The following is a 17,957-nucleotide window of genomic DNA, read 5'->3' on the forward strand; positions in this document are numbered from 1 at the left end:
GTACAACTTCCCTAATGTGTTTTGCCAGACGACCCACTTGTTTCTTATATCTGCCTGCTGCCTGCTTGAACGGACTGTTGCATACTAGTCTTCGTACGGTACCGTATGGTACTTTTTTCTTGTTCGTATGGCTTCCTTCTCCTTAGCTGACCGTACGGTATGTGCTGGGCTCCGTACGGGATATGGTGTCGAGGTAGCTTGCCGTACAGAACACCCTGCCGACCTTGGTACCTACCGTACGGACCAAGTACAGCCACTGTACATCGTACACCTTCCTTCCAGTTGCTCCCCTGATACCGTACGTCGTACGGTCTATTCCACCGGTGGCTTCTTCTTGATGTGTCTGTACGTGTAGATCGTACGTCGTACGATAGTGACCTTATTCTGCTCCTCGTGTGCCGTACGCCGTACGGATTAGGCAATCTTCTGGTTTTCTCGAGCGCATCCGTACGTGTGGGTCGTACACCGTACGAGGAAGAGCTCTGGTGCCCTTGATTCCCTGCTCGTGCAATCCGTACGTTGTACAAACTTGTCCCTTCTTCCGTACCTGCCTTTGCGTCCATACGGGTGGATCGTACAATGTGCTGGTTGTAGTCCCTTCCTCTACTTCGCCGTACAGTTACCTGCCTCCGTCTTCTTAATTCTGCCTGGCTGTCGGGTTCACTTTGTTGTCCCTGCTCTGTGCATAATGGGGTCTCTTGGAGGTTTTTATAATCACTTATCTTTGTCAGGATTAGGGTTAGGTGCAAATGTTTGATTAACTTGATATAAAATAAATGCCTTTTTCACAGTCTTAATTTTCCCCAAGTGATTTTGCTTATATTAGTCTGGTATTTCAATTTTTTAATACTCGCTAACCTGGACTTTTTTTCTTTTTCTCTGTATTTCTCCTCCTTACCCTTTATGAGCCCTTTTTTTAATAGTCGTTTGACTTCCTTTATCTGACAAGGTTTTTTAAATATTAGTCTCCCTACCTTTAATTTTCCCAAGTATCCCTTGGTCCAGTTGTGCCTTCTAATTGGTCTTCTGGGGGCCATTGGCCAGTTTATTGGGTCTGCCCTTGCCACTGAATGATTCCTCTGCCTCCTTTGTTTTCTCCTTGCTGGCCACATACCCTGCTTCTTTTTCACCTTCTTCACTGTTCCTTTGTTCCTCGTCCTGTCTTCCTTCCATTTCTTGTTTGGTTCCTATTCGGAGTCTTCATCCCCACTGTTGTTCCTCTTCACCTCCGAGGCATCGTTCGGCATCTTCATTCTTATCTCTGAGTCGTGCAACCACATACATACGTGTGGTAGTCTCCTATAACATTCTTGTGCACAACACGTCCCTACATACTCCAGATTCCATATCTTGTCTAGCAATGGAGCAGGTCCCACACCCTTGTATCGGTCGTCAATGTAGCGGTCCCCGTACTGTTGGTACCATTTCACTCTCTCTCCGTCAACCTCTGGTGGCCCAGCGGGGTTAGGGATCACCCGGTACAATGAATTGGGTCCGGCTTCTACCTTGCCTGTCTCAGAAGCGATGACGAATAGATTTTTTGTTTTCAGCACCATTTTAAACAGGGACCTAGGGTTGCCCCATATACCTCTAAGTCGAGCTCTTTCTCCAAGTCCACCAATTCCTCCTCTTTATTTGTGTTCTCGGCTCTCCTCTGGGTTTTCGCTTCTTCATCAATATCATATGCTATGTATCCTTCCCGAGGTCCTTCGTATGGGGCCCGCTTCTTCCAATGTCCTGAAACCCGCACCCACACAGCTGGGTCCCCAAAATACGCATTCGTGAGGTGCTTGTGGATCCTGGGAACCGCCACACCTTCCACCCTTTTCGGTACAAGTCGTTCTTCCATGGCCGCCAAAGGCTTCACCCAGTCGTCATCCCTCCGGTAGGGTTCTCCTCTCACCACCGGGTCTTCTTCGACTTCCTTTCTCCGGCCAATGGTCCAATGTCCTCTGGTGGCGTATCCCAACATGTTAATCTCAATCATAGGTTAATTCCGTTCTTTGTAGATTTTCAGCTTGGAACCGTTCACCGGGTCTCTGATCGGGTTGTTGTCCAGAGTCGAAAGCTTTACTGCACCGTTCCTACCGACCTCTCTGATCTTATAGGGTCTGAGCCAACGGACTTTGAACTTCCCTAGTCGAAGTTCGTTCTGGCCGTTACACTTCAAGACTAACTGCCCCGGCCGGAACTTGGCCTTCCGTAGATGCTGGTAATGCCAACGCTTCCGTCGGCGTTGCGCCACCTCCATTGCCCATTGTGCCATCAGTCTTCGTTCATCCAGTTTTATCAAACCACCAAGCCTTGCATTCAAGCTTTCTTGGTCCCCGAGTCTGTTCTCCACCGCCACCCGAAGGCTTGGTACGATGTACTCAGCTGGTACCACTGCCTCCTGCCCGTACATGAGCTGGAACGGGGTATGCCCGGTAGTGACTTTGTATGTTGTACGGTACGCCCATAGCACGGCTGGTAGTCTTTCCTCCTAGTCTTCCTGTTCCACCCCACACGATTTGTAGATTATTGATACCAACACCTTGTTGGTTGCTTCTGCCTATCCATTAGCGCGAGGATAGTACGGACTGGATAGGTTATGGAATATTTTAAATTCTATGGTCATGGTACGAATTACTTGATTGACAAAGTGCACTCCTCTGTCACTGGTGATTTGAAGGGGTATCTCGTACCTTGTGACAATTTGTTCGTACAAGAACCGTGTCGTACTCAGAGTCGTGTTGTCCGGCAAGGCCCTACCTTCTCCCCACTTGGTGAGGTATTCTGTGGCAACTACAATATATTTACACCGGTGCATGTTACTTGGCTTCAAAGGTCCCACAAAGTCCAAACCCCACCATTCAAATAACTCCTGCGGTTGCGAAGGAAAGAGAGGCATGAAGTCCCTCTTGAGTGGTTTTCCCGCTCGTTGGCAAGTGTCACACCTGATCATCCACTCTCGAGCGTCGGTGTGTAGAGTTGGCCACCATAGACCGGCCAGAAGCACTTTCCTAGTGGTTGCATCTGGTCCCATATGTCCACCTGCTAACCCGTCGTGTGCCTCCTTTAATACACTGCGAATTTCCTCCTCAATGACACACCTCCTCAAGATTGGTCGAGACCCATTTTATATAAAAGCCCATTAATTAGTTGGAAGGTCTTGCTCTTCAGTGCCAGCTTCCTCTGTTCCCCTGAAGGCATCTCTCTTGGAAATGTGGAGGTAGATAGGTACTGGCCTATCTTTTCATACCAGGCTGGTAGTATTGCAATTTGGAACAAGTGTGCATCTGGAAAGTCTTCGTTCACTCCCTCGGCTGGTTCCCCTGATTTGATCCTTGATAGTTGGTCGGCTATTACATGGGACTTTCCTGGCCCTACGATAAAGGTGAAGGTGAATTCTTGTAGGAGTAGTAGCCACCGACTTACCCTACCCTGGATGATTGGTTTATTCACCAAGTACATTAGTGCCTAATGGTCCACATAAAATGTGAACTGTGTAGCTAACAAGTAGTGCTGGAACTTTTGTACTGCGTACACCATCCCTAGTGCCTCTCGCTCCGTTGTGTTGTAGTTTCGTTCGGCCTTTGATAGGAGTCGGCTTGCGAAAAAGACGGAATGGTCCAGTCCTTGCGCCCCTACCTGCGCGAGTGTAGCACCAATTGCAAAGTTGGAGGCATCGATGTGTACGTGAAATTCTTTGTTCCAATCCGGGTATACCAATATCGGTGCACTCACCAGCTGGTCTTTCAATTCTTTGAAGGCTTCTTCCTGCTCCGTACCCCACACGAATGGCTCTCCCTTCCTTGTCAACTTATCTAAGGGCCAAGACACCAGCGCAAAGCCTTTGATGAATCTCCGGTAGTAGCCGACATGGCCTAGGAATGATTTCACCCCTGTCACGTTTGTTGGGCTCTCCATGTTGACAATTACTTGTATCTTGTCTCGGTCTGTCTTCAAACCTTCCTTACAAACGATGTGGCCCAGGAGTTTCCCTTGTGGTACCATAAACCTGCATTTCCTTGGGTTCAGAGCTAACCCAGCCTTCCAACATCTTTCTATGCACTCCCCCAGAGCCTTCAAATGGGTGTCCTGATCGCTAAAAATCGATCAGTCATCCAAGAATGCCCTGAAGTTCCCTACGGACATCTTGTCAAAAATGTGCAAAATTATTCTCTGGAAGGTTGCAGGCACATTGCACAGTCCGAAGGGCATGCGATTATAGGCATACACCCCTTCCTCCACCACGAATGTGATCTTCATCTTGTCTTAATCCGCAATACTTATCTAGATGTACCCGGAGAATCCATCCGGGAATGTGTATATCTCATGCCCGGCAACTTCTTCGAGGATGTTGTCAGTGAATGGGATCGGGAATGGGTCTTTGATGGTTACTGCATTCAGATACCTGAAATCTACGCATAGCCTTATCTGATTAGCTTCCTTCTTAAGGGAGATGACTATTGGGGAAACCCAGTCACTAGTTTCCACTTTGAATATGATCCCTGCTTCTAGCATTTTATTGATCTCCTCATTTACTTTGGCTGCGTAGTTTTTGTTCATCCTGTATGGCCTCCTTCGTACCGGTTGGGCTCCTGGTACGAGGGTTATGCGATGTACACATAGCTCCGGCGGTACCCCCTTCAAGTCCTTGTAAGTCCAGGCAAAGACATCTTTATATTCCAGGAATATCTTGAAGGCTGCTGCCTTCAGCACGGGGTTCCAGTCATCCCCTACAAGTATCATCTTTGGTTCTTTCTCATTGCCAAGATTAACCTTCTCCACACCTCTTTCCTCGTACTTGATGGGTTTATCCCGTTCAAACTGGTGGGCTGGCATGTCGTCCATCCGTGCCATTCCCTCTTGATATCTACCGTACTTCGGAGGAAAGGATTGTTCTTCCATCCCGCCACTTGATTCTCCTATCTCACATATTTGAAGCATGTGACACTCTGGGTGGAAGACCTCATAGTCCTCCATTTGCCAATGAAAAAATCCAGGCAGTGAACTAGTTCCATCCTCAGAACATCCGTCCAGTTCCAACACTCCTTCCTCGTCGGGCTCTTTCCCTCCTCTGTCTCCTTCAGAACCCCACTCCCATCTATTTGAATCTTCTAAGTCGGAGTCGGATGACGCGAGCTCTTCACTAATGGACTGGTTCCTTAGATCGATTACATACTTATGATCGTCACTCTCGATTGAGAGCGTATTCTTTTTCTAGTTATGATTAGCTCTGGCCATGATCAGCCACCCCCTTCCCAGGAGGGTGTCATACGCTTTCCTTTCCAATGGGATGACTACGAAATCCAGAAGGAATTGCTGCGTCCCGATTACCACCTTTTGTGCCATGAGGGTACTGAGGGGTTTGATACCGTGTTGATCTGCACCGACCAGGTGGAAGGTTGGTGGCCAAAGTGTAGGCTTGTCGAGGCTTCGCCAAGTTTCCTCTGGTAGTACGTTGACTCCGGACCCACCATCCACAATGGTGTTTGTGAGCTTTTGTCCCATTATATCCATCTCTACTACTGCCGGTTTACATCCAACGCCTACCGCGAGTAGCATAGGGTTCATGGCATCCATACCAGGTCCATTCACCGAGTCCATACTACATGGTTCCGTCATCGTTTGGTGTTCTTGACCGAGGGTAGTGTCCCCGATTACATTTGTCAGAGCCATCCTCAACTATGGCATGGTCTGCAGAAGGTCGGACACCCGTACGGGTATTGTGGTTTGTAACATCTGCTTAATGATAGTTTTCTCTGGTCTTGACTGGAGTGGTGTACCGGCAACCGAGTGTGAGGCCCTCCGCTCTTCTACCATCGCCCCCTCGATATCCGCCCTCACTTCCTGAAGCCTTTCCTTTTCTGTACGAGGGTCAGGATACATGGCTTTCTTGTTTTGCAATCTTGTGATTGCCAATACGTCTTCTCCTGGTCCTTCCACGTCCAGCATATTCACCCCTTTTTGCTTTGGGCAATCTATGTCCTCGTGATTTCTTGGACCGCACCATTTGCACAGCAAACTTCCTGCATCACCCCTGTTTTGGCATTCCCGGGCAAAGTGACCCCATTCGTTGCACTTCCTGCATTGAATCATGGGTCGCCCTTTCGCGTCGTATTGAATTCTACTCCTTGGTGTGTTATTATTGGATCTATTGTTACTCCGCCGATTGTTTTGGTACCCTCCCGGGGAGGCGTCAGAGTTTGTTGTTGGCTTCGGAGGTGTCGCCGGCGGTGTGGCTTGGTCGGGTTGGGCGTAGAGCACTCGTGTGCTCTGTGCTTTCAAGTTGTATGGGCATTCCTTAGTGGAATGTCCCGTTACTTGGCAGATGTCACAGAAAACTTTGCAAGGGCAACTTCCTTTAGTGTGTCCTTCAGTCTTGCAGTCAGTGCACCATAGTTCTTTTCCTTCCCTGCCACTTTCCTTATCACTTTTTAATTCCTTCATCATCCTCATATCCTTCCGGAGTGCTTGTATGGTTTTGGACCCCCCATCGCTGTCTTCATCCATGCTGTCATCGTCGCTCACCCGTCGCTTCCCTCGGGATGTCTTGTTTTCACTTTCAATATCCATCGCGCGGTTGTATGCTTCATCGTACGATGGCGGAGGGACCACTTTCATCGTCCTTCTCAAGGATGGTACCAATCCCTCTACAAACCATCGCTTCTTGAGGCCATCCGCCAACTGGTTCTCCATTTTGTTAAGTAGTTCCCTAAGCCTTCTGTTATATGCGCGTACACTTTCATTTTTTCCTTGTTTGGTGTTGTAAATTTCTGCCACAATTTCGTTGTCATCCCGTAGGAGTTTGAACTCTTCCTCGAAGGCCGCCTTCAGATTGCTCCAGGACGTTTTATGCTGGGCATCAAGGTCCGTATACCAGTCAATGGCTATTCCTCGCAAAGTGGCTGGGAATGCCTTTAACCAGTTATCTCGGTCGTCCTGGCCATTTGCTTCCCAGATGGTCATGCATGTCTTGCAATGCCGTACGGGGTCCTCTGACCTGTCGCCCATGAATTTTGGGAATTTTTGCTTCTCCGGGGTGTGTGCCATTGTTCTTTTCTGGGTGGTTTTATGCAATGCCTGGAAATGGCTATAGGTCAGGAAGGTATTATGTGTCCGGGAGGTACCATACGCTCCTGGTCTAGTTGGGCCCCTGTCAGCAGGGCTTTGGTCACCTTCACTTCTATAGTCCCTCCTTCCCGAAGTTTCCGGATCTAACCCTCCTATTTTGATGCCCTCTGACAAGGACAAATTTTTAATGCCGGATAAAGTTGCTTCAAAAATAGTGGTGATTTCCTCGTGCAGGTCTCGTACCACCTCCTCTCCTTGTTTAGAATATTCCGACGGGGTGTTTTGCAACTCGGCTCGAAAGTGGCAGGTTCCTGGCGACCTCGGCCAACTCCTTCCACATACACGGTTTTTGCCCCCCGACTACGACTCCGACTCACACTCCGACTTCTGTTGTGTTTCTCCGGACTCTTCGAGTTGGCAACCTCCCTTAGTCGCCGTCTCCTTTCGGCCTGTTCTTTTATGCGGAGAGATCTCCGTACAGTTCCCTCGTTTACTCCTTCGGTGGTAGTGATACGTTTGTCTTTGTTTGGCCGTAGGGGCATCAAGTGCCAAAGGTACAGCGCTGACTAGCCTCCCTCTCCTCTTCCTCCCTACGACTCCACTCCTCGTACCGTCGGAGGACTTGTTGCCGCCGAAGTTCCTTTGTCGTCTCCTCCCTTCGGTCTTGGAGTACAATCAGATTTCTGGCGAGTAACCTTGGAATACTTTCGAGGAGGTCAAAGACGGGGGTGCTGACGGTGAGTTCAACACGTACCGTGCCTTCCGAGACGGCTCTCTCCTGAGCCTCTCGTTGCACGTACTGCGTGACCGACACATCCCACAACTCCACCAAGTCTGTCGTATACTGATCCTCTCATTCCTCTTCCGCGGTACTCTCTTCATGCGTGTCGCTATCCACGACAATTAATTGTTGGTTGAATGGTCGGCCCATTAATTGCTTCCGCATGCCGCCATAGTTATCTCCAGGTTCATTCAGGCAATGGCGCCAAAATGTTTAGTCCTAAATGTATGGTTGGTGAATGAACAGATAACACAGTGTTTTCCACACGTGCCAAATATTCATGTAACAGAACAGTCATACATCACAACATAAATGACAATGATACTAGTTAGACCAGAAGAGTTATATCTTTATTCAAGTGTCCAGAAATTTCCATACATAATCTCCCCTGCCGAGTTTCCAACCAGCAATATAAAGACCCGACGGTTGCTCAAGTTGCCAATCGTCACCAACTCCCAACTACCCGACGGAACCTCTCTGCGACAAACATAAACACAAACACAACATAACACACTTATAAATATTATTCTTACTAACATACGTTATTTACCCCTAACAGATATAAAGGGAAAACCATTTCATTGAGAAGATAGATCAATTGGGAAAATAAGAAGTGACTTGCAAATAAGCAATTACAGTCAACGAGGACGAAAACCCTTATTTCTTATAATCAAGTTTTGGACAAAAATCCAAATCTTGATTTCCTAGGTAAATTAAGAGCTTTAAGGATGAAAACCTTTGAATTCTCTTCGCAAGTTAAGGATGAAAATCTTAATCTTGCCATTGCTGAGTTAGGGATGAAAACCCCTGATTCAGGCAGATCTGAAAGCACTTCCAAAGTAGAAATACAAGAGGAAATAATCACAGTTTGAAGGAGAACTAAAGCAGAAAACCAAGATAAGTTTTATTTTCAGAACTATTCATAGAATTATAAAGCTGATTATTATGATAAAATTTCATCATTTAGATAACGTTATATTGATAAATATAATGCAATTATCATTTTAAGTTGGATTGTGTTAGGGCAAAAGTGAGAAATGTTCTAAAAAGGAACATTAAAGACAAACACTATGTCATATCTTTGATCATCTACCTCTCCTATCTATCTAGTATCTTTGAGCAAATATTATTATCATACTATCATTGTGCTATCATGGTTATGCTATTTGGAAGAGCAATCCACACATCAAGCATTCAAGCAAATATCAAAGAAACAATGGAGCAAATCAAGGTCTTTGCTATGGTATAATTGTTAATTATTTGGTTTCATGCATAGATCTTAAGCTTTATAGAGTGACTGTTGAATATGAATTTGGTAGTTGCATTGCATTGTTCCCATTTTTCATTATTCACATTTTCATCATCCACAATATTTATAGGCTTTTGTTTATATATATGGGGTGCCACAAAATTTAGCGTCTTTATGTGTTTGTCGTTATATTAATTAAATTCATATATGTATATGTGTTAGTATATGTGTTTTTTATTTATATTTAATCTTCTTTGGTTTCTCTAATTTCTCATTTGATTTTAAGCCTTTTCTGTCTCATTTTCTTCCTTCTTTCACCTTATTTATTTAAACTCTCTTTTATTATTTTTATCCTTCTTTTTTCTATATTTATCTCTTACACTTTCCTTCCTTGTTTCTTATGTTTATTTTTTATTTTATCTTTCCATTTCATTATTTCACTTAATTTTAATTCGATTTTTAATCCTTTTCCCTCATCTCTGCCCCCCTTTTAAGACTACTTCTACACTCTAATTCCATTTTTCCTCTTTCTAATGATGGATCACTGTGAGTGATCTGAGACATCAAGAGAGAAAAACATACACAGTTTAAACCAGAAGCCTACAGGCATCTACTTCATGGACAATGGAAAACTCATACCAACTAGCTTAAACCAGAAATTTAAACTAATTTTAAAGCTTCAAACAAAGCTGAGTAGAGAGCTTGCTAGAGAAGTAAATAATCTATCCTATGTTACCCAGAGACATGTCCCCAGTATTTTTTTCAGGCATCCCTGTCCCCGGGACTCCTAGGGGACGTCCCCATAAATTCTGCGTATAGACAGTAATTTTGACAATGAATTCTATAAGCAATTTGACTTTGACTCTTAATTTAACACAAATTTGCCATAAGAACTCTGCTGGTTCTTATATGTTAAGGTTCTACAATGTATATGTGCATGTTTTATCCATGTATTAATTTGAATATTTTAAATTTACCTATATATTTTAATTTTCCCTATTTTTATATAGCCGTCCCCTTTATCGTCCCCTAGACATCCCCAAAATTGACAAAAAAATCACCATCCCGGAAACGCGTACACCCGTCCCTTGCCGTCCCCATCCCGGAAAATCGCGGTAACATAGTAAATAATTATTTTGATAAAAACAGACTTTTAATTTAATAAAGGATTGACAAAATTTAGATTATTTATCTGTCCAAGATTAGAGAAATATGAATAATAAACAGAACATATAAAGAACACATATTTGTAACAAATTGATTATAAGTAAAAAAATTCTTCAAAGTAAATCATGCATTGCATTGTCTAAATGTAATGTCCCCTACTAGGATTTGGCCATAATTAACCCATCTCAACAAGCTTATGACCTAAACTAGATTGATAAAGTAACAATTCCATCTTGACATGAATCAAATCAGTAATATTCCATAGTTCAATTGATTCATCAATTATTAAATTGTTCATTCACTATACTAGGTAACTAGTTTAATCATTCATAATGCTAAATGCGAATGTCAATCTTTATCACTGCTTCAGCTTTAAAGACGAAGAGGTTGGTCTTTGTTATTAAAGAGATTGGATACCACAATCGAATAGGTTCCCTCAAGATTTACAGTTTGCTGATTCTCACCCTATCTTGGGACTTAACTTCTTAAACACTGACTGTATTAACAAGAAAAATATATTCTTCTTACTGTTTATTATCTTATGAACTCTCTTTTTTCTATTTACAATCTAATATATAATGTATGATTCTTATTCTGATTTGATCATATAAATCAACACATAAATAAGTTAAATAATATTATCAATTATTTATATATTTGCTAATAACCTATTATTAATACTACTAGTGCTTAAAACATTATTAGTTACGAGTATATTTAGTGGCTGTAATGGCAGACATATCTGACGCATGTCAGATCTGGTCTGCCACTGTCATTAAATTATATATTACTATAATACATATTTTTAGACTATGTTAATACTATTATTAAAATTCTGCATGAAGACATTATCCGGCTACATATACTAAGCATACAAATTAAGCACATCACCATGCATACCACTAGGAACAAGGATGTTCTGCCTGTAATTTAATAATAGTTCTGATCTGATCCAATCCTCCCTCCTATTCTCTGCCGTACATCTCCTTATCTGAGCTTTTTCCCTATTTTTTCTTACTACGTCTGACTAATAATCTTCCTTATTATACCTCGTTTGTGGAATTATAAGCCACGATGTCAAGGAGACACGTCTTAATAGCATCTCCTTTCCTTAATGCTAATCGCACAGTTTCAATACTAATTTGCTGCATTATGATCCTTTATGTTAACCATTTCCTTTCATTATGTTATCAATTATCCTTCTTACTAATCGTTGTCTTCTTAAACAGATCGCTAACCATAATATCGATCGATATTATTATGTCCTTTCTAATTATCGATTAGATAATATACTTAAAGGATATGGAGTTGTAAACATCTGAGGGTAATCGACATTGTAAGTGCGTGGTGGCCATTAGAAGAGATTGTCGCTGTTGATCTTATCAATATTCCATTAATTCTGCATAAACAATAACTCTTTCCTTAAATCGATAGTCTTTATGACTAATTAACGATATTCAACGTTAATCTTAATCACTACTAGTAATGTTCGAATCACTATTAGTGTCTTTCGTATCAATATCGCTGTTCATGATAAAAATATCATTCCTTACTAGCTGACCACATGAGAATTGGTCGCTGTCTATCAATTATATTAAAAATATTATTATAGCTGGTCAAGGGTGACATTCCTTAGCAATACTGAAATCGATCATTCTCTGCAACATAGCTATGGATGATGATTATGTAATGTCCCTGATGTATATTATGCTTGACAATTTGAAAGTCAATTTAGGTTAGCCGTTACTATGTGTATAAATGGTGGATGGTTATAAGTTTCAACTTCAAATTAAAACTCATTTATTCATATTTAATAATAAATATTAATTAAATAATAATAATTAATAAGTTAAAGATAATTATTATAATAATTAAAAATAATTATTTCAATTAGGCTTTATATATATAATGATCAGAGAGGGGACATGACAGTCCACCCTTCTCAAATTTGCTTGTCCTCAAGCAATTGACAATTTTTTCACCCCGAATCACTACAAAATAAACATAAGGTATACATATGTATATAGACATGAAGCATACACAAAGTATACACACAATAGGCGTAAGACATGAAGTGTACACACACACAGAATAACCACTCTATGCACAAACCCAATACATCAAGCATACACATGAATACATGAGTCATACATACGGAAACACATAAGGTGTAATTCCAAAGCATATAAGGCAAGAAGCATCTATATAAATCATGGAGTGTACACATGAATACACAAAAGTTTTGATTAGATACACAAAGTGTGAAGCATATGTGAATATAATTAAGGAATGCAACATACGAGTGAAATACATGTAATACGCGAATCACTTAGTGCATACGCATGAGTTCACTGAAGTTATGAAGCATATATGTGAGTGTAGGTGGTTATGAGAGAGGCACTTACGTAGAACAATCATATGCTAGATAGGAAGCAATTGCATGTAAAGCATACATGAGGTCTTGAAATAGAGAATGCACATGGGGTCAGCACACTGAAAACACATCAATCTTGAAATAGCTATGTTTAAGATATGAAGCATTTGAAAAAGGCTTATAAAATGCACATGGAATAACACATTGTAAACATATCAATCATGATAAGCATATTCAAGACATAAAGCATACGTTAGGGAAGTGTGTGACACAGTCATGCTGAAAATGTGACAAACATGAAACAATCATATACAATACAAGTATACATGTACACATATAAAGCATACAATGGAGCAAACATATTGAAGACACAGTAAGCACATAAATATCCACAAATTATGAAGTGTATATACATTGAAGAGAAACATACATAAGGCACATGAATACACTTTAAAGCAAGAAGCAATTCACTTAAATACATATCAGACATGTAGTACAAATCCATAACTATATACACGAAGTATGAAATAGCACACATGTAAACATGAAATAATATAAATAAGGCATGGAGCATAGATGCAGCACTCATGTAAAATACAAAGTAATATACCAATATACTGAGGCACAAAGTATGCATAGAAGACAAGAAGGCCTGAAGCAATACACAAGTTTATGTAGGGTACAAAGGACATATAAGAAAGGCACTCATGGAGTGGACATGCTGAAGACACATCAGTCATGAAGCAACATAAAGACACAAGGCATACATGCTGAAAAACATATTAGACATGAAGGAATCACATGAATACACAAAGAATACAGGAAGCATACAAAGGTATATGATGTGATTATGTCGAAAACATGACAGCATTAAACAATCCCATAACCATTATACAAAACATATATAATGGAGCAATCAGGTTGAAGACACATAGTAAACACACAATCATAAATCATTTACATATGCAACAATTATTGCTTTCAAGATCATAAGGTAATTCGTTATATTATAAGAATTTGAAACAAGAATACAATCAGGTTTGCCCAACTGTCCCATATTGAGCCCAAAAGCGGTCACATGCCTTTCTAGCCCTCTATGGTGTGGGTCTTGGCCCCTAGCTCATACTTTGTTCCATAATTACAGTTTCCTTATACCAGAGAGTCAGTGGATGGTAGTGGTGGCTGAATTCTGCCAAACCCAAGCCCAAGAGCAGTCACGTGCCCTCCGGGCCTACTGCTTCATTAACATTCAGTAGGTGACTCACTTGGGTGGGCAGTGTCCCCCCACTACAGATCCCTTTTACTTCCCTGGATAATATGAAGCACAAACTAACAGGTTTATATATATGTTACTAGTTATATCGATATAAAATATGTATTTTGAAATGTGGCTTCCCTAAACATGGTACAATTAGATTTCTTAATTAGTTCTTCACCTTTCCTAGAGAGACAGTGGATGGTAAGGGTGGTTCATCATGCCAGACCCAAACCCAGGAGCAGTCACTTGCCCTCCTGGCCTACTGGTTCATCCTCACACAGTAGGTGGTATATTTGGGTGGGCAATCGACCCCCCTACAGATCCCCTCTCCCTGGAAATTATATCAGTTCATCTTCATTAGGTTTACTAGTTAGTCCAATTCCTTGTTTCAATGGTTTATTTTACAAAAATTCTGTATTAATTAGTTCTTCATTTTTCTTAGGGACAGCGGATGGTAGGAGTGGTTCATCATGCCAGACCCAAACCTAGGAGCAGTCACTTGCCCTCCTAGCCTACTTGTCCTTCTTTACACAGTAGGTGGGATATTTGGGTGGGCAATCGACCCTCCTACAGATCCACTACTCCATCTGGATTAACATTCCTAACAAGGTATGTTATTACAGTCTCAAAAGCTATCTGAAACAGACATACTTTATTAATAACTTTTACTAATTTGTACAGAGGAATAGTTTTATTCACACAATTGTCATTTGTTATTTATTAGAGGTAAAACATTCTTCATAATATTCGCCTACTGTTACTTTCATTAAATATGGTTTACGTTATTAACACTTCATATGTATTTTCTATTACTAATGGCAGACTACAGGAGTATCGTATTGCGATAGTTTGTCTTATTGCGTGTTGCAGACTTAGCGTTTTATAAATAGAATTTAATATTTATATTTATCAGAGTATGTGGAACATACCTGATCCGTCGTTTTGCTGTCTAGAATCGAGTGCTGTAGTTTCTGTCTTCCACACAGTATATTTTTTTTTCCTTTCTATGCATTAACTGACTCCTACAGGATGGCAGGAAAGTTGCTCTGATACCACTTGTAATCTCCCATACTAGGATTTGGCCATAATTAACCCATCTCAACAAGCTTATGACCTAAACTAGATTGATAAAATAACAATTCCATCTTGACATTAATCAAATCAGTGATATTCCATAGTTCAATTGATTTATCAATTATTAAATTGTTCATTCACTATACTAGGTAATTAGTTTAATCATTCATAATGCTAAATGTGAATGTCAACCTTTATCACTGCTTCAGCTTTAAAGACGAAGAGGTTGGTCTTTGTTATTAAAAAGATTGGATACCACAATCGAATAGGTTCCCTCAAGATTTACAGTTTGCTGATTCTCACCCTATCTTGGGACTTAACTTCTTAAACACTGACAGTATTAACAAGAAAAATATATTCTTCTTACTGTTTATTATCTTATGAACTCTCTTTTTTTTATTTACAATCTGATATATAAAGTATGATTCTTATTCTGATTTGATCATATAAATCAACAAATAAATAAGTTACATTATATTATCAATTATTTATATATTTGCTAATAACCTATTATTAATACTACTAGTGCTTAAAACATTAAATTATATATTACTATAATACATATTTTTAGACTATGTTAATACTATTATTAAAATTCTGCATGAAGACATTATCGGGCTTCATATACTAAGCATACAAATTAAGCACATCACCATGCATACCACTAGGAACAAGGATGTTCTGCCTGTAATTTAATAATAGTTCTGATCTGATCCAATCCTCCCTCCTATCCTCTGCCGTACATCTCCTTATCTGAGCTTTTCCCCTATTTTTCCTTACTACGTCTGACTAATAATCTTCCTTATTATACCTCGTTTGTGGAATTATAAGCCACGATGTCAAGGAGACACGTCTTAATAGCATCTCCTTTCCTTAATGCTAATCGCACAGTTTCAATACTAATCCGCTGCATTATGATCCTTTATGTTAACCATTTCCTTTCATTATGTTATCGATTATCCTTCTTACTAATCGTTGTCTTCTTAAACAGATCGCTAACCATAATATCGATCGATATTATTATGTCCTTTATAATTATCGATTAGATAATTTACTTAAAGGATATGGAGTTGTAAACATCTGAGGGTAATCGACATTGTAAGTGCGTGGTGGCCATTAGAAGAGATTGTCACTGTTGATCTTATCAATATTCCATTAATTCTGCATAAACAATAACTCTTTCCTTAAATCGATAGTCTTTATGACTAATTAACGATATTCAACGCTAATCTTAATCACTCCTAGTAATGTTCGAATCACTATTAGTGTCTTTCGTATCAATATTGCTGTTCATGATAATAATATCATTCCTTACTAGCTGACCACATGAGAATTGGTCGCTGTCTATCAATTATATTAAAAATATTATTATAGCTGGTCAAGGGTGACATTCCTTAGCAATACTGAGTTCGATCATTCTCTGCAACATAGCTATGGATGATGATTCTGTAATGTCCCCGATGTATATTACGCTTGACAATTTGAAAGTCAGTTTAGGTTAGCCGTTACTATGTGAATAAATGGTGGATGGTTATAAGTTTCAACTTCAAATTAAAACTCATTTATTCATATTTAATAATAAATATTAATTAAATAATAATAATTAATAAGTTAAAAATAATTATTTCAATTAGGCTTTATATATATAATGATCAGAGAGGGGACATGACACTAAACTTAAATATATCTTGTTTCATTGACTTTTAAACTAAAGATAAATCAATTATACCATTGAAAAGATCTAGCAAATTCACTTTCAATAAAAACATCAAATTACACTTGCATTTACAATGGATATACAACCAAACCTGATACGATAATGTACTCCCCATCAGGAGTTGACTTTATACGTGTAGAGGCAGTATTAAAATTCAAGTCTTGAATCAAGTCTATCCTACGCCTGAACTCTGCTTTGATACAAAAGAATAACCGAATTCATGAGAAAAATGTATTGAAAAGCTACTGATATAGCTATAAAGATTCATCTCAAATTGACTCATTTTCAACAATCATATTCCATCAGCATTTTAACACTCACAATGTCAAAAATGGCTTACACAACCAAATAAATCTAGTATGTTGTATAAGTTTCTTAGCAAATACATCCCAAGAATATTGAATTATTATAGACAAAATTGTGTTACAAAGCAAGATTAAGATGAGTAGCTGTGTAAAACAGCCCTGAAATCAATTGCAAGATTCATTAATAAACCATATTTCTTAGCCTTTATTTCAAATTTTAATTAACCCACCCTTGTGTCATCCTTAGAGTGAAACTACATAGGCAACAGCACATAAATCATTGGCTTCTATGGCATAGAAGATCCTTCATTGAACCCTACTAGTTTCCCTTCTCTTGTGGTCAATCCACTTTGTTCTGCCATAAGTTTTTATATATATATATATATTTTTTGGAGAATAATGGCATCTGTATCTGCACATGATTTGAGTTTGAAAGTATTCATATTTTCCTGTAAATAATCACAAAGCATTTTAGTTTCTACACAGCTAACACCCTCGGATTCTACTTAAATTTTGCATATCCATCGCAGGCTGCAGCACCTTCAATTATTGTAGTCCAAGAATTCATGAAATTTGACATTGAAGTGCATATCTTATATCCAACAATTTCATATAGTGACTCAATATAATTTATAAGAAAGGTATCAGCATCAAAGCAGTCAACTATCTTTCTCATTTTGCTTCTTAAATGCTTAACATCTTGGACACTCATGTTCAACAAGGCTTCCTCCTTTCAACCTACAGCTTCTGACCTATGGTAACTTACGAAATTTACGTTGCTCTTCAAAACCCAAATACATCCCCACCAACAGCTTGCTGAACAAATATTCTTTTGTTGCAAAGAATTTGGCATCTTTTTGGCATCCTCTAGCAGCATAAAGCCAAATTCAAAGCACTTCATGACTTGTGATGTTGTCAACTGGATCCAACTTTGCTCAACTTGTATGAGCCATCTCACTTGAAGGAATCTCCA

At 40.0% G+C, this 17,957-nt stretch overlaps 1 protein-coding gene across 5 annotated transcripts in view; it reads right to left on the reverse strand.

Moving 5' to 3' along the window:
* The window catches only part of LOC131045580 (uncharacterized), a 114,213-nt gene that overhangs the window by 67,590 nt on the left and 28,666 nt on the right, over positions 1 to 17,957 (reverse strand). For 4 of the 5 annotated variants that reach the window (XM_057979192.2, XM_057979191.2, XM_057979190.2 and 1 more), the window contains one exon: positions 16,771 to 16,869. The exons of the other annotated variant lie outside the window; for it this stretch is intronic. In XM_057979192.2, the coding sequence (XP_057835175.2) occupies positions 16,771 to 16,869 (99 nt within the window). The remainder of the gene's footprint in view (positions 1 to 16,770; positions 16,870 to 17,957) is intronic. 5 annotated transcript variants of the gene reach the window in all.

The sequence above is a fragment of the Cryptomeria japonica genome, chromosome 10 (genome assembly GCF_030272615.1).
Source record: "Cryptomeria japonica chromosome 10, Sugi_1.0, whole genome shotgun sequence".
In the NCBI taxonomy this organism is placed as follows: domain Eukaryota; kingdom Viridiplantae; phylum Streptophyta; class Pinopsida; order Cupressales; family Cupressaceae; genus Cryptomeria; species Cryptomeria japonica.